Below are 23,254 nucleotides of genomic sequence, written 5' to 3'. Positions count from 1 at the left end.
ACAGATACGTGTATGAAAAAACAATAGCCATGTTTTCTGCCTTGCGAAGATTGGAGCTTCTGTCGAGAGAGCTTGCATTGGGTGTGTTGGTTATGGTATGGCTTCCTCTGTGTCCTCTGTTCCTCTGTGTGGGTCAGAGTGAAGGCCAGGTGTCCTCTGTTCCCCCCTCTGTGTGGGTCAGAGTGAAGGCCAAGTGTCCTCTGTTCCTCTGTGTGGGTCAGAGTGAAGGCCAAGTGTCCTCTGTTCCTCTGTGTGGGTCAGAGTGAAGGCCAGGTGTCCTCTGTTCCCCCCTCTGTGTGGGTCAGAGTGAAGGCCAAGTGTCCTCTGTTCCTCTGTGTGGGTCAGAGTGAAGGCCAAGTGTCCTCTGTTCCCCCCTCTGTGTGGGTCAGAGTGAAGGCCAAGTGTCCTCTGTTCCTCTGTGTGGGTCAGAGTGAAGGCCAGGTGTCCTCTGTTCCTCTGTGTGGGCCTCTGTGTGGGTCAGAGTGAAGGCCAAGTGTCCTCTGTTCCCCTCTGTGCGGGTCAGAGTGAAGGCCAAGTGTCCTCTGTTCCTCTGTGTGGGTCAGAGTGAAGGCCAGGTGTCCTCTGTTCCTCTGTGTGGGTCAGAGTGAAGGCCAAGTGTCCTCTGTTCCTCTGTGTGGGTCAGAGTGAAGGCCAGGTGTCCTCTGTTCCCCCTCTGTGTGGGTCAGAGTGAAGGCCAAGTGTCCTCTGTTCCTCTGTGTGGGTCAGAGTGAAGGCCAGGTGTCCTCTGTTCCTCTGTGTGGGTCAGAGTGAAGGCCAAGTGTCCTCTGTTCCCCTCTGTGTGGGTCAGAGTGAAGGCCAAGTGTCCTCTGTTCCTCTGTGTGGGTCAGAGTGAAGGCCAGGTGTCCTCTGTTCCTCTGTGTGGGTCAGAGTGAAGGCCAGGTGTCCTCTGTTCCTCTGTGTGGGTCAGAGTGAAGGCCAGGTGTCCTCTGTTCCTCTGTGTGGGTCAGAGTGAAGGCCAGGTGTCCTCTGTTCCTCTGTGTGGGTCAGAGTGAAGGCCAAGTGTCCTCTGTTCCTCTGTGTGGGTCAGAGTGAAGGCCAGTGTCCTCTGTTCCTCTGTGTGGGTCAGAGTGAAGGCCAGGTGTCCTCTGTTCCCCCCTCTGTGTGGGTCAGAGTGAAGGCCAGGTGTCATCTGTTCCTCTGTGTGGGTCAGAGTGAAGGCCAAGTGTCCTCTGTTCCTCTGTGTGGGTCAGAGTGAAGGCCAAGTGTCCTCTGTTCCCCCCTCTGTGTGGGTCAGAGTGAAGGCCAGGTGTCCTCTGTTCCCCCCTCTGTGTGTGTGTTGTTTGTCCAGCCCTGTGTTTCAAGTGGTGTCCCGGGGACAGGGAGAGGGGATCTAGACCCCTGCTCACTGGGCCTCCTCCTCCTTATCTCTGATAAACACCCACTTGATATTCACCCCAGGGCCTGAAGTGGAGAGGGGGGAGGGGGAGCGGCATTGTAGAGAGACAGACTGACTGACTGACTGACTGACTGAGAGAGGGTTTGCAGACAGACAGGCAGACAAACAGAGAGATTCCTTGTCGCTGTGGTGTCTGTTAGACACCAAATATGCATGTTTAAAATCCCATAATCTATGTCAGTGTTTGGTGGGTTGTGTGGAAATGAACACAGCCACACTATACACACACCCTTGAAAACAGAGTATGGCTATCTAAACAGCGAGGTTGAAAACTGTCATACACTTCAAAGCCCTCTTGCCAACCCACCTGGAGATCTATAGGAGTTAAATTTGGAAAATACTGCCCATGAATGCAGAAAAAGCAGCATTCACAATCACGCTGAATTTTTTTCTTTCTTTCTTTGTTTTGGGGGAGAAGAGGGTTGAGGTAGGTTGTGGGTGGTGGGGAGAACGGACACATACAGTGTTATTGTACACGCATTATATACTACAGACGAGTTATAATTTTTATTCCATCATCGTAAATGCATTGCACAAAGGCAATTCTATTTGCACTTCTTTTTTTGGGTGTTTTTTTTTAAACCATCTCCCATGTACAACCATCTTGATGACATTATCATTGGTATTGCGCTGTAGTCCTCTTTGTTTTTCATCAGATGATCGGAATATTCTACTGAACATTCAGTCACGTTAAACATGAGTATTGTAGCTGCATTGAATTAGAAGCATTTCTGAGTTTCTCTTATTTTGCGGTTGTTGTTGTTTTTTTAGTTTTGAAACATTTTTTCACAAGTATATTATTTAATGTGATGGTCTAGAGGTAACGCATCCGCCTAGGAAGCGAGAGAATCTGAGCGCACTGGTTCAAATCCCATTGTCGCCAGTATTTTCTCCCCCTCCACTAGACCTTGAGTGGTGGTCTGGATGCTAGTCATTCAGATGAGACAATAAACCGAGGTCCTGTATGCAGCATGCACTTAACGCACGTAAAAGAACCCACGGCAACAAAAGGGTTGTTACTGGCAAACTTCTGTAGAAAAATCCACTACAACAGGAAACAAATAAAATTGCAGGCAGGAGAAAATACACACACAAAAAAAGGGTGGCTCTGTCAGTGTATTGACGCGCTCTCCCTGGGGAGAGCAGCCCAAATTTCACACAGAGAAGTCTGTTGTGACAAAAAAGAGTAATACAATACAGTACACTACAGCACAACACAACACAACACAATACAATACAATACAATACAATACAATACAATTAATGTGATTCTGGTTTTGTCTGTTGCAGAAGAGGAACCGAAAAAGGTAGGTGTGAATTGTATGTCTGTTTTGTTTTGTCTTGTTCTGTTCATTGGTTGAAAAATTGCTGAACTGTTTGGAGCTAATCGTTTTCTGGTTGGTTGGTTTTTTTGTTGTTGTTTTTTTTAAATGTTATATTGAGAAAGTTTATGCATACAAATAGAATCTTTTTTTGTTTCTCAGTGCAATAATATATGTGTGGGTTTGCATGTGTGCGTGCGCATGCATGTACATGTGTGTGTGTGTGCATGCACGCGCACATGTGTGTGTGTGTGTTAAACAAAGATTTATTGAAAAAATATCTACAATAAGGTGCAGATTTATGCAGCAGATGAATGGACGATAGTGCATGTGGATTTGATTATCATGGTTATATGGTTAATGTGAAGGTGTTGTGGGGTTTTTGTTGTTGTTTTTTTCCAGTCAGGGTGTTGGGGACAGCTTTGGCCCTTCTTCTCTGAATTGTGTTCACTCTTATTTTGTATTGCCTTGTTTTCTGTATGTAGAGTTTCCAGTCATTAATTTTAACTGTTAGTGTGTATGAGAGAGAGAGAGAGAGAGAGAGTGTGTGTATGTGTGAGAGAGAGAGAGAGAGAGAGAGAGAGAGCATGTGTATTTTTGTGTGTGTGTGTGCACATTTGTGTGTGTGTGTATGTGTCCACAGCTTATACGCACACATATAAATGTTCTGTGAATCAGCACATGTTACATTTATCTTTGATAGCAGCATTGTTCGCCTGTCAGTTTTTATTGCAGTGACTTCACATATAAAACCATCCACTGGATAACCATGTCGAACCTTATCTTTGTGTACTTTGTTTTCAGTTTTCATTTGATTACTCCTACTGGTGAGTACCTTCCCACTTTCTGTTTTTCTGTTGTTGTTTTTGTAAAAAAAAATTGGATTTACTTACTGTGTAAGTCTAGGTTCTGTGTCAGTGTAAAATCTTGAAGACAGTATGAAGTACACTGGGACAGTAGTTTTTAAATGATTGCACTTTCACTTCAGTGCGGTCTTATAATGTGTTGTGCTTGTCATGCTAACTTTCATACATGCACTGCAAGAATAAGTCCTGCTTATGACGATGCATATATATACATAAGTGGAGTGATGGCCTAGAGGTAACGCGTCCGCCTAGGAAGCAAGAGAATCTGAGCATGCTGGTTCGAATCATGGCTCAGCCGCCGATATTTTCTCCCCCTCCACTAGACCTTGAGTGGTGGTCTGGACGCTAGTCATTTGGATGAGACGATAAACCGAGGTCCTATGTGCAGCATGCACCAAGCGCACGTGAAAAAACCCACGGCATCAAAAGGGTTGTTCCTGGCAAAATTCTGTAGAAAAACCTGCTTTGATAGGAAAATAAGTAAAATTGGAGGCCGAAAAAAAGGGGGGGTTGTGGGAGGTGGGTGGGGGGGAGGAGGGGGTAGCACTCTCAGTATAGTGACACGCTTTTCTTGGGAGAGCAGCCCGAATTTCACACGGAGAAATTTGTTGTGACAACATAGAGTAATACAATACAATACAATTTAATACAATAAAATTTAATTTAATAAAATACAATTAATACATTACAATACATTTTAATACAATACAATTAATACAATACACAATACAATAGAACACAATACAATACAATTAATACAATACACAATACAATTGATAAAATACACAATACCACACAATACAATACAATTGATACAATACACAATACAATAGAGTTAATACAATACACAATACAATACAATTAATACACAATACAATACAATTGATACACAATACAATACAGTACAACACAATACATTACAATACAGTTTAATACAATACAACACAATCCAATACAATAGAATACAATTAATACAATACACAATACAATACAATACAATACAAATTTCAAAGACAGAGCAATGCTCAGATGCAGGGTTGAATGAGATGGGGAGAAAAAAAAGGAATGAAAGTACTCATTGACCTAGAACTTTCACCTCTGCATGCTGTGGATGCAGGTCACATGACGGATTCGTCAGCCAAGCGGACGGCATTCTGGAACCGTCCCCAGGCTCGTGCTATGCCAGCCAGCGTCGTGTCTTCGAGGACCTGGGGCAGGGGGTGCTCAACAATGCCTTCGAAGGTAAGACTGCGTTGGCTTTTCTCTCTTCTCTGTTTTCATCAACAGTGCCTTCGAAGGTAAGACTGCGTTGGCTTTTCTCTCTTCTCTGTTTTCATCAACAGTGCCTTTGAAGGTAAGACTGCGTTGGCTTTTCTCTCTTCTCTGTTTTCATCAACAGTGCCTTCGAAGGTAAGACTGCGTTGGCTTTTCTCTCTTCTCCTCTAGTTTCATTAACAGTGCCTTTGAAGATGAAACTTCTTTTTTTCTCACAGGAAACATCCCCGACTCAATACTGCTATTTTTTTCATGCCCAAAGGGCAAACTGTGATCAAGGTCACTTAAAATTTGGTGTTACTTGCAGTTTAGTTTTAATTCGATACGATAGTGGACATGAACCATGTCAAACTGAACAGTGGTAAGACTGAAGTGCTGCTGTTCAGTGTGATGGTGTGCGGTTATTGCGATCAACGTGTTCACCGTGATCGTGTGCGGTTATTGCGATCAACGTGTTCAGTGTGATCGTGTGCGGTTATTGCGATCAACGTGTTCAGTGTGATGGTGTGCGGTTATTGCGATCAACGTGTTCAGCGTGATCGTGTGCGGTTATTGCGATCAACGTGTTCACCGTGATCGTGTGCGGTTATTGCGATCAACGTGTTCAGTGTGATCGTGTGCGGTTATTGCGATCAACGTGTTCAGCGTGATCGTGTGCGGTTATTGCGATCAACGTGTTCAGCGTGATCGTGTGCGGTTATTGCGATCAACATGTTCAGTGTGATCGTGTGCAGTTATTGCGATCAACGTGTTCAGCGTGAGTGTGTGTGGTTATTGCGATCAACGTGTTCAGTGTGATCGTGTGCAGTTATTGCGATCAACGTGTTCAGCGTGAGTGTGTGTGGTTATTGCGATCAACGTGTTCAGCGTGAGTGTGTGCAGTTATTGCGATCAACGTGTTCAGTGTGATCGTGTGCAGTTATTGCGATCAACGTGTTCAGTGTGATCGTGTGCAGTTATTGCGATCAACGTGTTCAGTGTGATCGTGTGCAGTTATTGCGATCAACGTGTTCAGTGTGATCGTGTGCAGTTATTGCGATCAACGTGTTCAGTGTGATCGTGTGCAGTTATTGCGATCAACGTGTTCAGAGTGAGTGTGTGCAGTTATTGCGATCAACGTGTTCAGTGTGATCGTGTGCAGTTATTGCGATCAACGTGTTCAGCGTGAGTGTGTGTGGTTATTGCGATCAACGTGTTCAGCGTGAGTGTGTGTGGTTATTGCGATCAACGTGTTCAGCGTGAGCGTGTGTGTTTATCATCATAAAGGACGTTGTCATTTTGCATTTTGTTCTGAAAGGTGACAGCAGGGGGCAGTGCGAGTTTTGTTTTCAGACGCAGATAGGGCGCACACAGCCGATTAGACACAGAGGTTGGATTTGAGTTCAACTGTTTGTGCCTTGTAGGCCGGGAAATGATGGAAAATGTGTTTGATTTGACAACTTTCTTTGAAAGAACAAACAAGTGTTGTGGGGTTTGGTCAGACAGGCAGGCATACAGCTTCAAGCCACAGCATGCTGTGTAAGGCTTCCCATCAGCTTGCAGTCAGGTTCCGTCATCACCATCACTACCATCACCATCACCACCACCATCACTACCATCACCACCACCATCATCACCATCATCATTACCATCACCATCACTACCATCACCATCACTACCATCACCATCACTATCATCACCATCACTACCATCACCATCACTACCATCACCATCACCATCACTACCATCACCATCACTACCATCACCATCACCACCATCACCACCATCACCATCACTACCATCACCATCACTACCATCACTACCATCACCATCACTACCATCACCATCACTACCATCACCATCACTACCATCACCATCACTACCATCACCATCACCATCACTACCATCACCATCACTACCATCACCATCACTACCATCACCATCACCATCACTACCATCACCATCACTACCATCACCATCACCATCACTACCATCACCATCACTACCATCACCATCACTACCATCACTACCATCACCATCACTACCATCACCATCACTACCATCACCATCACTACCATCACCATCACCATCACTACCATCACCATCACCATCACTACCATCACCATCACTACCATCACCATCACTACCATCACCATCATCACCCACCTCACTACCATCACCATCACCACCACCATCACTACCATCACCACCACCATCATCACCACCACCACCATCACTACCATCACCATCACTACCATCACCATCACCATCACTACCATCACCATCACCACCACCATCACTACCATCACCATCACTACCATCACCATCACCATCATCACCATCACCATCATCACCACCACCACCATCACCACCACCATCACTATCACCACCACCACCACCACCACCATCACCACCACCACCACCACTGCTTCCACTTTCTAGTGGACTAGAGTCACGTGTGGTGGTGAAAGTGTTTAGAAAGTCATCACACATGTCCTTTTGTTTTGCTTTATTTTGTTTTTTTTTGTTGTTATTGATCATTGTTCATTCTGCTCAACGTGTGTGTGTGTGTGTGTGTGTGTGTGTGTGTGTACACAGTTCACTTTCATTGAAAGTTCCAAGCTCTGGACGGAAAAAAAAAAGTTGACAAATGTATGTAACATTAACAAGAAGAGCGTTGGGGGAGAAAAACCAAAAAAACCAAAAGTAGATCTGCCTTTGATGTTGAGAGGTGCCAGTACCTTGGCTGGCCGCCACAAACACATGGAGAAATCAATCATTGGTTTTTTGGCATGTTTTCAGATTGTGAAGCAGCTGTGTAGAAGAAAGAACAAACAACTGACCAGGTTCATGTCCGGATCGTTCAGTGTTGAAAAGCATGAGCTAGAAGTTGGAGATCACAAAAATCAATGCACAATCAAATGTGAGACTTGCCAAAAGCGATTTTGAATTCAACAGGAGACTTGTCCCTCTGCATGTTGTGCAGCTGTTCTTAACACACACACACACACACACACACACACACACACACAATACACAAACAATATTGTCTATACTTTGGTACAGAGATGTCCAACATAAGAAGAAAACAACAAACAAATAAAATGAATAGAAAATAAAAAGATAAATTAAATGGCACCAAATGGAAGTAGCTATATACAAATATACAGATTACTGAAATTTACGTGCCTCTCCATTTCAGTCAGCCAAACTGCATTGCACATCTACACACACACACACACACACACACACACACACACACACACACACACACCACGCACGCACCACGCACACACACCACGCGCACTCACACGCACACATACACTCTCTCTCATCCCCTCTCTCTCTGTCTCTCTCTTCACAAGAAATGCAACTACAAAGATCATCGTTCATTTAAAAATCAAATATCACCAGAGTAAGACAAGAATTAAGCCAAAGAGCAGCACTTCCATAGTTCACATTAGGCATCACAGAAGAACAACTTTCATTCATTCATACTAATCAAAAGCCCCAACACAACTTCTTCACCACCACCACCCACCCCCCACACCCCCATATCCCACACTCCCCCTCTTTTGGAAAAATACCTACAAGCCTAAGCATAATCGCCCCCCACCCCCACCCCCAAACCACCCCTCACCCCCTACACACACACACACACACACACACACACACACACACAGAGTTTCAGTTTCAGTTTCTCAAGGAAGCATCACTGCAGTTGTACAAATCCATATAGGCTACTCCACATCTACCAGACTGATAGCCGACAGCAGTATAACCCAACGTGCTTGTGCATGCATACATAGAAAGAGATATTTGTGTACCTATCAGAGTACATTTCTTGTACACAATAAAGAAATGTTTGTGTTTTTTTTTGTTGTTGTTTTTTCCAAAGGATGGAAGATACTTAGCAGGCAAATGATTTTTATACAACATAGAAGGCAGATATTAAAATAAAATGTTAAACATTTAATCATTATGTTCAGACTTTGAAGCTTTGCTTTGGAAATAACACTTTTTTGTTTGTTTGTTTGTTTTTGTTTTGTTTTGTTTTTTGGTGAGTGGTAAACTGCATGATTTGATTTGATCTGATTTGCAGGAATTTTAAAAAATGGAATGGTTCATTTTGATTTGTCAGGGTGATAGATTTGATTTTGATTTGATTGTGTGTGTGTGTGTGTGTGTGGAAGGAGAGTGATTGATTTTATGTGTTGTTTACCGTCAGATGGTCAGTCAAGCATGAAAACGGCTGTCTGAGTTTCAGGAGTAAAGTCACGCATGAATGGAAGATGAATTCACACACACACGCAAAAAGAAAACGGCATTGACGGGGATAGTGAAGAAGAGCGCTCTGTGATGTGCATGCACATGTGTGTGGGTTCTTTGTGTGGGTTTGTATGTGCATGCACACATGCAAGTTGAGTGTGTGTAAAAGAGAATTTACCTCTGTGTGTGTGTGTGTGTGTGTGTGTGAATATATGTGTATATTTGTGTGTATCAAACAAAATGAATGAAGCAACATATGCCTATTTGCCTGGGTTATTGTTCAAGGTAGCACCAACTTTGGTTTTATTTTCCAAGATTCTTAAAGGAGAAAAAAAACAACAACAAAAAAACAAAGAGATATCTGCTGATTTACCTGGGTAGTGTACAAGCTAGCACTATCTTTGTTTTGATTTTCCAAGATTCTGAAAGGAGGGGGGGGAGAACAAAGAGATATCTGCTGATTTACCTGGGTAGTGTACAAGCTAGCACCACGCAGGACGGTGACAGCTGTGGACTTGGGTGTTGTCATAAGCCGGCGGTTGCCACCACAGTGAAAGAAACATTGGTGCCGGAGACAATGCCTGCAAAATCAATGGGGACATGACGCACAAGGAGTCTGGAATTGTCAGGTTGATGGATGGGTTTTTTTTTGTTTTTTTTTGTTTTTTTACTTCTTTTTTTTTTCTTTTTTTGTTGTTGTGAATCTGTGTAAACTGAGGCAGTAGGACCTGAGGGTTAAGTCTCTTTTTTGTTCTATGTTTTAGTGGATCTAAAAGAAAATAGAACTGTTGAAATGGTAGATGGGTGATTGACGTATAAAAGAAAAACCAAGATGCAGCTGCATGCACTTGTGCACAAACGTGCATGTGTGTACACATACGCGCGCATCCATGCACACACACACATGTGAACACATGAGCGCGTGCACACACACACACACACACACACACACACACAAGTGAGCACAAACATGCACTTGCACATATGCACATACACACACACGCACACACAGCATCACTGCCTGTCATACAGACTGAACATTTATATACAGACATCATTAAAAAAAAATTATTTTTTTTTAAAAATCACTGCAGAGGTGTCTTGTGACATTGTCTTCTTACTGGCTTTCAGCCCAACAAAATCTCCCCTTTCCCCAGTAGGCTAATCACGTTCAATCAGTTGGCCTTTCCTGTAGCCCATAGTGTCCCTGTGGGAGATGGGCGGGATTTTGGTGTAAATAGCATTCCCATCTTCGTGACATTATGTGTGAGAAATTTCCTCTTTTCTACTCCTCTCTTTGTTTCTATCTTATTTTCTTCCTCGATCAACTGTCTGTTTTTTCTGCTGTCCGAGTCGATTCCTATTTCCAGGAAGCCTTTACTCTTTTTTTTTCTCTCTCTTTTCTGCAGTCTGTGCTGCACTGTGTGCTGTGTTTTCTGCAGTCTGTGCTGCACTGTGTGCTGTGTTTTCTGCAGTCTGTGCTGCACTGTGTGCTGTGTTTTCTGCAGTCTGTGCTGCACTGTGTGCTGTGTTTTCTGCAGTCTGTGCTGCACTCTGTGCTGTGTTTTCTGCAGTCTGTGCTGCACTCTGTGCTGTGTTTTCTGCAGTCTGTGCTGCACTCTGTGCTGTGTTTTCTGCAGTCTGTGCTGCACTCTGTGCTGTGTTTTCTGCAGTCTGTGCTGCACTCTGTGCTGTGTTTTCTGCAGTCTGTGCTGCACTGTGTGCTGTGTTTTCTGCAGTCTGTGCTGCACTGTGTGCTGTGTTTTCTGCAGTCTGTGCTGCACTGTGTGCTGTGTTTTCTGCAGTCTGTGCTGCACTGTGTGCTGTGTTTTCTGCAGTCTGTGCTGCACTGTGTGCTGTGTTTTCTGCAGTCTGTGATGCACTGTGTGCTGTGTTTTCTGCAGTCTGTGCTGCACTGTGTGCTGTGTTTTCTGCAGTCTGTGCTGCACTGTGTGCTGTGTTTTCTGCAGTCTGTGCTGCACTGTGTGCTGTGTTTTCTGCAGTCTGTGCTGCACTGTGTGCTGTGTTTTCTGCAGTCTGTGACGCACTCTGTGCTGTGTTTTCTGCAGTCTGTGATGCACTGTGTGCTGTGTTTTCTGCAGTCTGTGCTGCACTGTGTGCTGTGTTTTCTGCAGTCTGTGCTGCACTGTGTGCTGTGTTTTCTGCAGTCTGTGATGCACTGTGTGCTGTGTTTTCTGCAGTCTGTGCTGCACTGTGTGCTGTGTTTTCTGCAGTCTGTGACGCACTCTGTGCTGTTTTGCTCTGGCCATTGAAAACTTGGGGATGGGCACGATACATGTTGATCTGAAGCCAGTCCAGGTCAAAGCACTAGGTGACCATTCTGTGGTGTTATTTGCCTGTCGGAGCCTTTTTATGTATTTTGGAGTGTGGTTTTCAAGTACTTTTTTTTTTTAATCCTTTTTTAACGATATTTTTGTACTGTGGAGGCAACAGATTAAGTTGAATGGCTGACGTCCTCAGCACAGCCGTGTCTTCTTTACCGGAGCTGAATGGCAAAGGTGATGTGTTGGGAACTGTGTTGTGTTCTTGTTGTTTTCTGAGGTGACACAGTTTTGTGTTTAATGCCAGTCTTTTTTTTTTTTTAATCAGCGAAGCAGTCTTGATAATGCCCTGTGTGGTCAGCTGGTCATTAAGCAACAGTGTCCGTGTCCATTGTAGCCAGTAAATTTAAAGACTTGATGAACTGCTTTGTTGGCAAGTAACTACATATCAGCAACCAACAAAGCTCAGAGGCAAAAGAAGAATTTCTTCATTTCGTTCCTGAACACTGAGAAGAGTCTTTGGGGCACCGCACAGGGGAATTGTTCACCACATTCCTCCATGTCTGTCGGCTGTGTCACTGGAGGATGCTGTGCTCTAGTGGCATAAAGAAGTTTGATAACAAGAGAACGCTGGCCATTAAGGAGAAGCCAACCACCACCCCCAATCACGCAGACACAAATGTATGCATGCACTCCCGTCAAAGTAAGCACTGACGCAAGCACTCACACACACGCACGCATGCACGCACGTACGTACACACACACACACACACACACAACACACACACACACACACGCAGCCCCACAACCAAAGTTTGCCCTGTGTGGGTTGTCTGTGTGTTTTCACCCAGGAGTGTTTCTGTCAAGTCGATTTCTTTGTGGTTTGTGTTGGGTTGGGTTTTGTTTTTTTTGTTGTTTGTTGTTGTTGTTTTTGGCTCCCAGGCGTTACAGTGGTTAACCGTAATCAATAGCTGACGGTGTTTGCGGAACCTGGTCAGACGTTGGTGTGTGGAGTGCCCTTAATTTGAACCCAGAGAGAGCGGGTCCACAGTACCAGAACTGTCGACTTGTTTCTTTCTCTTTTGTCTGTCTGTCCACGTGTCTGTAGCACGTTTTCTGGTTCTCGTTCTCTGTCTGTCTGTCTGTCTCTCTCTCTGTCTCTGTGTGTCTCTCTGTGTGTGTCTCTCTCTGTCTCTGTCTCTCTCTCCCTTGGCCCTCTGTGTGTGTGTGTGTTTGTGTCTGTCTCTGTCTGTCTTTCTCTCTTTCTCTCTCTCTCTGTCTCTGTCTCTCTCTCTCGCTTGCTCTCTGTCTCTCTTGCTCTCTGTCTCTCTCTCTCTGTGTCTGTCTCTCAGTCTCTCTCTCTCTCTCTGTCTGTCTCTCCCTCCCTGTCTCTCTCTGTCTCTCGTTCTCTCATTCTCACTGTCTGTCTGTCTGTCTCTTTCTCTCTATCTGCCTGTTTAGGTCAGTCGTCTCATTTTCTGGTGTGACTTCCTTCATTCAATTTTTTTTTTCTCTCTTCTTTTTTTTTCTGCCCTCCCTCAGTATCTCACTCTCTGTCCATCCATCCCTCTCTCTCTCTCTCCCTCCTTCCCTCCTTCCCTCAGTATCACACTCTCTGTCTATCCATCCCTCACTCTCTCTCTCTCCCTCCTTCCCTCCCTCCCTCAGTATCACACTCTCTGTCTATCCATCCCTCACTCTCTCTCTCTCCCTCCTTCCCTCCCTCCCTCAGTATCACACTCTCTGTCTATCCATCCCTCACTCTCTCTCTCTCCCTCCCTCCCTCAGTATCTCACTCTCTGTCCATCCATCCCTCTCTCTCTCTTTCTCTCTCTCTCTTTCTCTCTCTCCCTCCCTCCCTCCCTCTTTCCTCAGTATCTCTCATGCCATTACTTTGAATGGATGGTCGAACTGCACTTTGTTGCACAGATTGATCGATTTCGTTTTGGCTTTGGTTTTCATCAATATTATTACTATTGATGCATGTTGTTACTTGTTTTATGAACCCCCATTTCATTAGGGCTGTAAAGCTGTTGACATTAACTCACTCAGTACGGCCAGTCCTCTCTCTTCTCCTGTACACAGACCCCTCGGATGTCCAGTGGGTGTCTGAATGACCCAACCTTTAGCTTCCGTCGTCAGAATTGTGGTATTCTTTGTCAACATTCACGTCTTCAGTATAAGACCCTTCCGCCTGCAATATTTTCATGATGGTAATTGGGGTGAAACGCTGTTAATGTCGTCTCTTTCGCCGTTCGTATGGAAAGAGTTAAAGTGTTCAGTATCTTTCAAGCCCCTTACTGAATTTAGTTATTCTTTCAACCCTTAGTCTCCTCTCTGTGTCTTTTCTTGTCATTATATTTTCCTTTCGTTTATTTTTCTGTCCTCCTCGGTACCGGTCGTTCCTCTTCCTGTCAGTCCCCAGTTATCTCCCCTTTCTTTTTTTTTTTTTTTTTTTTAACCTTCTTTGGCACTTGCACTGTGTGTGTGTGTGTGTGTGTGTGTGTGTCCAGTGTGCAAAATGTCCCATTGAAAAAAAAGAATGATTCTTCCATCTTTTTTTTTTCTTTTTTTTTTGTGTGTGTGTCTAATTCTGTCATACAAACACACAGATACACAAGTAACATCATTCGTTATTAGTTACCATGACAACAAGTGTGTGGCACTAACAAAAGTCACAGAAAACAAAAATTAAAAGCATTTCAGAATCTCAACAGTTTACATTTCAGTCTACATGTATAATGGTTCTTTTATTATTCTAATGAGAGTGGTGAGAGGGAGAGAGGGGGGGAGGTAGGGGGGGATACACAGAGAAGAAAAAATAAAGAAAATAGGACTTGTGACAAGCAAGTAAGGGAAATATAAATATTCATCCATTCTGTTTCTAGCCTTTCTCCACAGCAGTTCAAACATCAATTTGCCTGTTGTGTGCGAACCAAACATCAGTGCATACATATATAATGCCAGGGTTTTTTGTTTGTTTGTTGTTTTTTTTTGGTGGGGTTTTTGTTGTTGTTATTTTTTGTTCACAATGTGTGTATGTGAATGGATGAGTTTCAGGGTTGGTGTTGGTGTTGTTGTTGTTGTTGGTGCTGCTGCTGCTGTTGTTGTTGTAAACGTAGCACCCTTGGAAACAGACTGTCAGTTAGGTGTTTGTTTTTTTTTTTTTTTTTTTTTTCTCCAACACGTATGTTGATTAAACACGTTCCTAGCAAAAGGGTCTGTGTCTGATCAACAGTTTGTGCCTTTGTCCTCATGTGATTGCCACACATCCATGTGATTGTGTGCGTGTGTGTGTGTGTGTGTGGGAGGGGACAGGGGACTGGGGCAGGGGAGGGGACAGGGAAGGGGAGGGGACTGGGGGAGGGGACTGGGGCAGGGGAGGGGACAGGGAAGGGGACTGGGGCAGGGGAGGGGACAGGGGAGGGGACTGGGGAGGGGACAGGGAAGGGGAGGGGACTGGGAAGGGGAAGGGGAGGGGACTGGGGCAGGGGAGGGGACAGGGAAGGGGAGGGGACAGGGAAGGGGAGGGGACAGGGAAGGGGAGGGGACAGGGCAGGGGAGGGGACAGGGAAGGGGCTAACAGAACAGGTAGAAAACTACCCCAAAATGCATAACTAACATGCAGTTACATTTCACAGTGACAATTCAGTAATGATAATAACAATCAACAATTGTGTGTGTGTGGTGTGTTTGTGTGTGTGTGTGGTGTGTGTGTGTGTGTGTGGTGTGTGTGTGTGGTGTGTGTGTGTGGATGATTGATTGTTCAGGTTCGATCCCTGTTCTCTGCCATGTTAAGATACCCATGCAAAAGAGGTGCAGCATGCAGGATTGTTGAGTGCAAAACACACATTGCCACTGTTGTTGAGCCAGTGTGGTCATTGATTCGAGAAGAAAAAAAATATTAGGGTTAATTAAAAAATTTGGTTCAACTCATTGAGACCTGCACTCATGCAATGCTCTGGTTTCGAAAACTGTTTCAGTTAAACAGTTTTTGTGTTCCTGCGTACGCATAAACCATATTCCTAAACTAACATACATTTCTAACAGTATTTCTAGCTGTGTCCACACCTGTCAGTATAGAGGGAGGGATGGGATGGGGTAGGGGGGACGATGTCCTGTGCTTTTCCCCATCAGGAAGGCAGGGAAAGGCTCAACACTTGGCTGAAATCACAGATTGACACAAGCTGACAGCTGGGCCAACAGCAAAGTGAGAGCTGTGTGATCACTGCTTTCTCCAGTCAGTGGGAAATCATTTACAGCTTAGGTCTTGTGTGAAGGACTGTGACTCTCAAACCAGGAGGCAACACTGCACTGGCTCTTAGTGCTGCAGCCTTGGGGGCTAGCTGGCCTTTGGGAACCATCCCAACGCCGACTGTCCTAAAAACCCTCCTAGCCGAGAGAGTGGGGATGTAACCTGGGCAAGACACTCTCCACTATAATCAAATTCTAGCCCAAATAGTTGGGACAGCAATTGCCTCCTCTCCTGTTCTGATGGTCATAGGTGGACACGACTGTCACACACGGCGGGGAAGAGCCTGTTAAGGATGTAAACTCCCAAGAGTCAAATGATTGCTCTGTCTCTCTTTCTCTCTCTCTCTGTCACAATCTCTTGTCTCATGTGCACATGCTCAACTGATTAAAATGTAGAAATGTGCTCATTGTTTTCTGAATGTGTGTGTGTGTGTGTGTGTGTGTGTTGTCAGGCTACAACTGCTCACTGTTTGCCTACGGCCAAACCGGTTCTGGAAAGTCCTACTCTGTGGTGGGCTATGGACAAAACAAGTAAGTATTGTATTATGATGTATTGTAATAGTATGTATTTTATTGTATTGTACAGAACTCAAATGCATTGCATTACATTTTGTCACAACAGATTTCCATACATGAAATTCAGGCTGCTCTCCCCTGGGAGAGCACGTTGCTCCAGTTCCTCCGTTTTATTAACTGCCCTCAGGTGTGTGTGGTTTGGTATCAAAGTGGATCTGTCGACAGAATTTTGCCAGGGATGACCCTTTTGTTACTGTGGGCTCTTTTACATGAGCTAAAGCCATGCTACTAACAGGATATTGGTTGATCGTCTCATCCAAATGACCAGCGTCCAGGCCACCACTCAATGTGTGGTGGAAGATGAGAAAATATCAGCAAGTGTGGGATTGGATCCATTGCACTCAGAGTCTCTCGCTTCCTGTACGGACATTTTTCCTCTGGGCCACCACTCTGCCAATAACTTGTACAGCATGAAGTCAGTCATCATCATCACCATTTTCACAGCCTTGGTTATCATTATCAGCTTATTGTTTGGCAACTCTGAGGAGGTAGGAATTGATTTCAAAACATTCTTACTTGTTTTTGACATTTGTACAGTTTCAGTTTCTCAAGGTTGCATCACTGCATTCTGACAAATCGATATAACATTATATAAATCAAATAAGATTTATAAGAACCAAAACAGAACAAGTTGACGGAAAGACCGATGAACAGAAGGTGTGACTGGTGAGCAAAGACCATGTACAAAAACAGCTTTCAAGCTACGCTGAGAACAGCGGCATCAACAAATATCTGTGAGCCAGTGTTGTAAGATTGTCTTCTTTGATACACAATACACTGACACTATGCCTTGTCATTCTTTCTGTTCCCAGAGGAATTGTTCCCATCATGTGTGTCTTCTTTGATGCACAATACACTGACACTATGCCTTGTTATTCTTTGTGTTCCCAGAGGAATTGTTCCCATCATGTGCGTCTTCTTTGATACACAATACACTGACACTATGCCTTGTTATTCTTTGTGTTCCCAGAGGAATTGTTCCCATCATGTGCGTCTTCTTTGATACACAATACACTGACACTATGAGTTGTTATTCTTTGTGTTCCCAGAGGAATTGTTCCCATCACGTTGTTATTCTTTGTGTTCCCAGAGGAATTGTTCCCATCACATGCGACGAACTGTTCAAGACGATGCAGAGCAGTGCAGACGGAAATGTTGTAAGTCATTTGTTGGGTTTACATTGCAGGCTTGCTTGTATGAGTGAGATGAATAGAAACGTCATTGGCCAGCAACGTTGTGTTGCCATTGCGGATGGTTTCAGTTGCAATTTTTCATGGAGGTGTCACTGCATTTGGAGATACCCATACGTGCTAAACACCTTCTGCCAGGCACATGCATAACAACTGCAGCATAACCCAACACGCTTAGTCTGGCCTTGAGTGCATTCAGATATACTTGTGTACCTCTCGGAGTGGATTTATTCTATAGAATTTTGTCAGAGGACAACACTCTCATTGCCATGGGTTCTTTTTCAGTGTGCCAAGTGTGTGCTGCACACGGGACCTTGGTTTATTGTCTCATCTGAATGACTAGACGCTCAGATTGATTTTCCAGTCAGACCTGGGAGAAAGGGTATCGACGCTCAGTTTGATTTTCCAGTCAGACTTGGGAGAAAGGGTATCGACGCTCAGTTTGATTTTCCAGTCAGACTTGGGAGAAAGGGTATCGACGCTCAGTTTGATTTTCCAGTCAGACTTGGGAGAAAGGGTATCGACGCTCAGTTTGATTTTCCAGTCAGACCTGGGAGAAAGGGTATCGATGCTCAGTTTGATTTTCCAGTCAGACTTGGGAGAAAGGGTATCGACGCTCAGTTTGATTTTCCAGTCAGACTTGGGAGAAAGGGTATGTGAGACCGGGACTTGAACGCAGACCCTGGTGGACACTGTCTTGGCCGTTAAGTGTCTCAGCCGTTCTGCCACTCTCCTTCATGGATATCATCGAAATACTAGGATGCTTTTTTTGAATTAACGTTGTTTTGTTGTTGTTTCTTTTTTGGTTTTTTAAACTATATACTGTGTGTGTTTTTAGTGGTGCATAATGGATCTTTGCTTGGTATTGAAATAAGGTTATTTGTATCCAAGAATGAGCGGCGGCAGCAGTTTATGCCTCATTTACAATACGAACGATGAGCAAATGCATGAAAGTAACTGGTAACCGCTTTCTGAAACATGGAGTTACAAGTCATTATGAAACCTGACTAATGACAAACTGTGTCCTACCGTCTGTGTTTGTGATCTGAATCTGAAATAGATATCCATTCAGAAGGCAAGAAATTCTTTACAAAAAAAAAATTTTTAATCTAAAATTTGTTTTGTTTGGGTCACAGTGTTACAAGGTGATCTTAATAAAGTTTTGTTTTGTTTGGGTTACGGTGTTACAAGGTGACTTTAATAGGATTTTGTTTTGTTTGGGTTTGACTGTTATAAGGTGACCACAGTGACATTTTGTTTTTTGTTTGGGTCACAGTGTTACAAGGTGATCTTAATAAAGTTTTGTTTTGTTTGGGTTACGGTGTTACAAGGTGACTTTAATAGGATTTTGTTTTGTTTGGGTTTGACTGTTATAAGGTGACCACAGTGACATTTTGTTTTTTGTTTGGGTTACGGTGTTACAAGGTGACCTTAATAGGATTTTGTTTTGTTTGGGTTTGACTGTTATAAGGTGACCACAGTGACATTTTGTTTTTTGTTTGGGTCACAGTGTTACAAGGTGACCTAAATAGGATTTTATTTTGTTTGGGTTTGACTGTTATAAGGTGACCACAGTGACATTTTGTTTTTTGTTTGGGTCACAGTGTTACAAGGTGACCTAAATAGGATTTTGTTTTTTGTTTGGGTTTGACTGTTATAAGGTGACCACAGTGACATTTTGTTTTTTGTTTGGGTCACAGTGTTACGAGGTGACCTTAATAGGATTTTGTTTTGTTTGGGTTTGACTGTTATAAGGTGACCACACTGACATTTTGTTTTTTGTTTGGGTCACAGTGTTACAAGGTGACCTAAATAGGATTTTATTTTGTTTGGGTTTGACTGTTATAAGGTGACCACAGTGACATTTTGTTTTTTGTTTGGGTTACGGTGTTACAAGGTGACCTTAATAGGATTTGGTTTTGTTTGGGTTTGACTGTTATAAGGTGACCACAATGAGATTTTGTTTTTTGTTTGGGTTACGGTGTTACAAGGTGACCTTAATAGGATTTTGTTTTGTTTGGGTTTGACTGTTATAAGGTGACCACAGTGACATTTTGTTTTTTGTTTGGGTCACAGTGTTACAAGGTGACCTTAATAGGATTTTGTTTTGTTTGGGTTATTCCTTGTGACGGTGTTACCAATTGACCATAAAAAAAAAATGTTTTGTTTCATTTGGGTCACAAGGTGACAGTAATGGAACTGAATTTGTTTTGTTTTGATTTGATTTGGGTCACAGTATTACAAGGTGATATTAACAGAATTAAATGTGTTTCATTTCGTTTGGGTCACAGTGTCACAAGATGACATTCATAGAATTAAATGTGTTTTGTTTGGTTTGGTTTCACTCACAGTATGACGTTAAAAGAATAAGATTTGTTTTGTTTCATTTGGGTCACAGAGTTATGAGGTGAAATTAATAGAAATTGAATTTGTTTTATTTTATTGTTTTATTGGGTCACAGCGTTTCAAGGTGACATTAATAGAAATAAATTGATTTTGTTTGGTTTGGGTCATAGTCTAATGAGGCAACATCAATAGAAAATATGTTTTGTTTTGTTTGAGTCACAATGTTACAGAGCGATGCAGAATTAAAAATAGAATTGATTTGTTTGGTTTGTGTCACAGCATTACGAAGGTGACCATGATACAGTTTGGTTTGGTTTGGTTCACCAGGTTACAAGCTGACATAAATAAAGATACTTTTGTTTTATTTTGTTTGGGTCATAGCATTACAAGGTGACATTGATAGAAAATTAAGTTTGTTTCGTTTGGGTCACATCATTACAAGGCGACATTGATAGAAAATTAAATTTGTTTCGTTTGGGTCTCAGCATTACAAGGCAACATGAATTGAATCCAAATTTGCTTTGCTTCCTTTGTGTCCCAGCGTTACGAGGTGACGTTCTCCATGCTGGAGATCTACAACGAGCAGGTGCGGGACCTGCTGTCCAAGGACAACCCCAAGGGGGGCCTGCAGGTCCGCCAGAACCCCAAGCTGGGCATGTTCTACGTGGAGAACCTCAAGAAGGTCCCCGTGGGCAGCTACGCTGAGATTGAGAAACGGATGGAGCAAGGTGGGGCGGGTTTGTTTTTTTTATTTGGGGGACATGGGTGGTGGGGTGTTTGTGTGTGTGTGTGTGTTTTTTTGGGTTTTTTTAGATGAGATTTTTTTGTGTGTGTGATGATTTTTTTTTTGTGTGTGATGATTTTTTTTTTCTCTTTGTGATGTGATTTTTTTTATATTTTGATTTAGCAAGGTCGACAGATTTTGTAAGTTTGTTTTTGTTCCAAGACTGAAAAACTAATGGAGCTGGGTGGGTATATTGTAATTTTTTTTTTTTTTTTTTTTTTTTTTTTGTAGCAAGATCTGCAGGTTTAGTTTGTTTTTGTTCCGAGATTGAAGAAAAAATGGAGCGAGGTCGGTTAAGAAAAGGTTAATGGTCCAATAGCCTTTTATGGCCATCAGCCCCCTCCCTCCACACAAACCCCACTCTACACACACACACACACACACACACCACTCACATCCCCCCCCTCACCCCCCCCCCCCCCACCCCCCGACACAAAACACACACACACATGCACACACACACATTAGTACACACACACACACACACACACACATAACACAACACAACAATACTCACATTACATACATCATTTCTCTCCAACACGACAGGCACATCGAACCGGACGGTGGCGTCGACCAACATGAACGCCACCAGCAGTCGTGCGCACACCGTCATGACCATCACCTTCGACCAGATCATCAAGAACGACGCAGGGTCAGAGACCAAGAAAAGCAGTGTCATGAACCTCGTGGATCTGGCGGGTACGTAGGTGTTTTTGTTTTGTCCTTGTTGGTATATCTTTTTGTTTGAACTCCTTCCATATGAACGACATTAGAGCTGATTGTGACAGCACTTCACGGCTGCGTTCATCGTTAAAATTTCAGTGTCATGAATCTTGTGAATATGGTGGGTATGTAGGTGTTTTGTTGTTGGTTGTTGTTATATTTTTGTTTGTTTTGTTTTTGTTTTTTTACTCTCTCCATATGAATGACATTAGAGCTGATTGTGACAGCACTTCATGGCTGCGTTCATCGTTAAAATGTCAGTTCATCAATCTTGTGGGTATGCCAGCTGTATAGGCATTTTGTTGTTGGTTGTTGGTATATTTTTGTTTGTTTAACTCCTTCCATGCGAACATCATCAGAGCGGACTGTGACTGCACTTCACGGCTGCGTCCATGGTTAAAATGTTACAAACGAAAAGTTGTTACAGTGAAGGTGGATGAGGACAAATGACATGGAATGAGGACAGCTGTAGATTGGCTTGGTCACTCAGACACCAACTGGACATCAGATGTGATGGCTGTGTGGGAGGGTGGGGGAGGAAGGGGGTGGTGGGGTCACACCCGGTCACGCCCTTTCTCCCGTGTTTGACTGGAAAATGAGATTGAGTGTCTAGTCATTCAGATGGGATGACACACAGAGGTCCTGTGTTTGACTGGAAAATCAGATTGAGTGTCTAGTCATTCAGATGGGATGACACACAGAGGTCCTGTGTTTGACTGGAAAATGAGATAGAGTGTCTTGTCATTCAGATGGGATGACACACAGAGGTCCCATGTTTGACTGGAAAATGAGATTGAGTGTCTAGTCATTCAGATGGGATGACACACAGAGGTCCCATGTTTGACTGGAAAATGAGATTGAGTGTCTAGTCATTCAGATGGGATGACACACAGAGGTCCTGTGTTTGACTGGAAAATGAGATTGAGTGTCTAGTCATTCAGATGGGATGACACACAGAGGTCCTGTGTTTGACTGGAAAATGAGATTGAGTGTCTACTCATTCAGATGGGATGACACACAGAGGTCCTGTGTTTGACTGGAAAATGAGATTGAGTGTCTAGTCATTCAGATGGGATGACACACAGAGGTCCTGTGTTTGACTGGAAAATCAGATTGTCTAGTCATTCAGATGGGATGACACACAGAGGTCCTGTGTTTGACTGGAAAATCAGATTGAGTGTCTAGTCATTCAGATGGGATGACACACAGAGGTCCTGTGTTTGACTGGAAAATCAGATTGTCTAGTCATTCAGATGGGATGACACACAGAGGTCCTGTGTTTGACTGGAAAATTAGATTGAGTGTCTAGTCATTCAGATGGGATGACACACAGAGGTCCTGTGTTTGACTGGAAAATGAGATTGAGTGTCTAGTCATTCAGATGGGATGACACACAGAGGTCCCATGTTTGACTGGAAAATGAGATTGAGTGTCTAGTCATTCAGATGGGATGACACACAGAGGTCCTGTGTTTGACTGGAAAATCAGATTGAGTGTCTAGTCATTCAGATGGGATGACACACAGAGGTCCTGTGTGCAGCATGCACTTAGTACACTCAAAAATTCAACAACATAACAACATAAGTATTGTCCTTTGGCGACATTCTGCAGAAGAAATCCACTTGGATCTGTACACAAATATATTTGCATGCACTCAAGGCCTGACTAGCACATTGGGTTATACTCCCTGTCTCACACCGAATAAAGTACAAGATCAGCACTCTATGTTATAGATGTATTCACAAAACTGCCCCTTCCTATCTCTGCGGCTGCCTTCACCTCTACACTCCATCTCACTCTCTATGATTGGCTTCGGATCCACTCTGTTTACACATACCAGATTCAAACACTCGACTGTTGGCCGCCATTCTTTCTCTGTCTCTGGACCTTGCAATTGGAATGAACTTCCTCTTTCGCTTCATCAGGTCTCCACACTCAGCTCTTTCAAGTCTGGCCTTAAAACCCACC

The 23,254-nt window shown here is 43.5% G+C and overlaps 1 protein-coding gene across 5 annotated transcripts in view; it reads left to right on the top strand.

Moving 5' to 3' along the window:
- LOC143300231 (kinesin-like protein KIF28) overlaps positions 1 to 23,254 on the top strand; it is a 111,676-nt gene that overhangs the window by 17,634 nt on the left and 70,788 nt on the right. For all 5 annotated transcript variants that reach the window (XM_076613814.1, XM_076613812.1, XM_076613810.1 and 2 more), the window contains exons 4-10: positions 2,708 to 2,724; positions 3,544 to 3,566; positions 4,723 to 4,847; positions 16,117 to 16,195; positions 17,331 to 17,397; positions 20,318 to 20,504; positions 21,110 to 21,262. In XM_076613814.1, the coding sequence (XP_076469929.1) occupies positions 2,708 to 2,724; positions 3,544 to 3,566; positions 4,723 to 4,847; positions 16,117 to 16,195; positions 17,331 to 17,397; positions 20,318 to 20,504; positions 21,110 to 21,262 (651 nt within the window). The remainder of the gene's footprint in view (positions 1 to 2,707; positions 2,725 to 3,543; positions 3,567 to 4,722; positions 4,848 to 16,116; positions 16,196 to 17,330; positions 17,398 to 20,317; positions 20,505 to 21,109; positions 21,263 to 23,254) is intronic.

The sequence above is a fragment of the Babylonia areolata genome, chromosome 26, assembly GCF_041734735.1.
Source record: "Babylonia areolata isolate BAREFJ2019XMU chromosome 26, ASM4173473v1, whole genome shotgun sequence".
Lineage (NCBI taxonomy): Eukaryota > Metazoa > Mollusca > Gastropoda > Neogastropoda > Buccinidae > Babylonia > Babylonia areolata.
The sequence above is the reverse complement of the archived record's forward strand: the minus strand, read 5'-3'. Positions and strand labels throughout refer to the sequence as shown.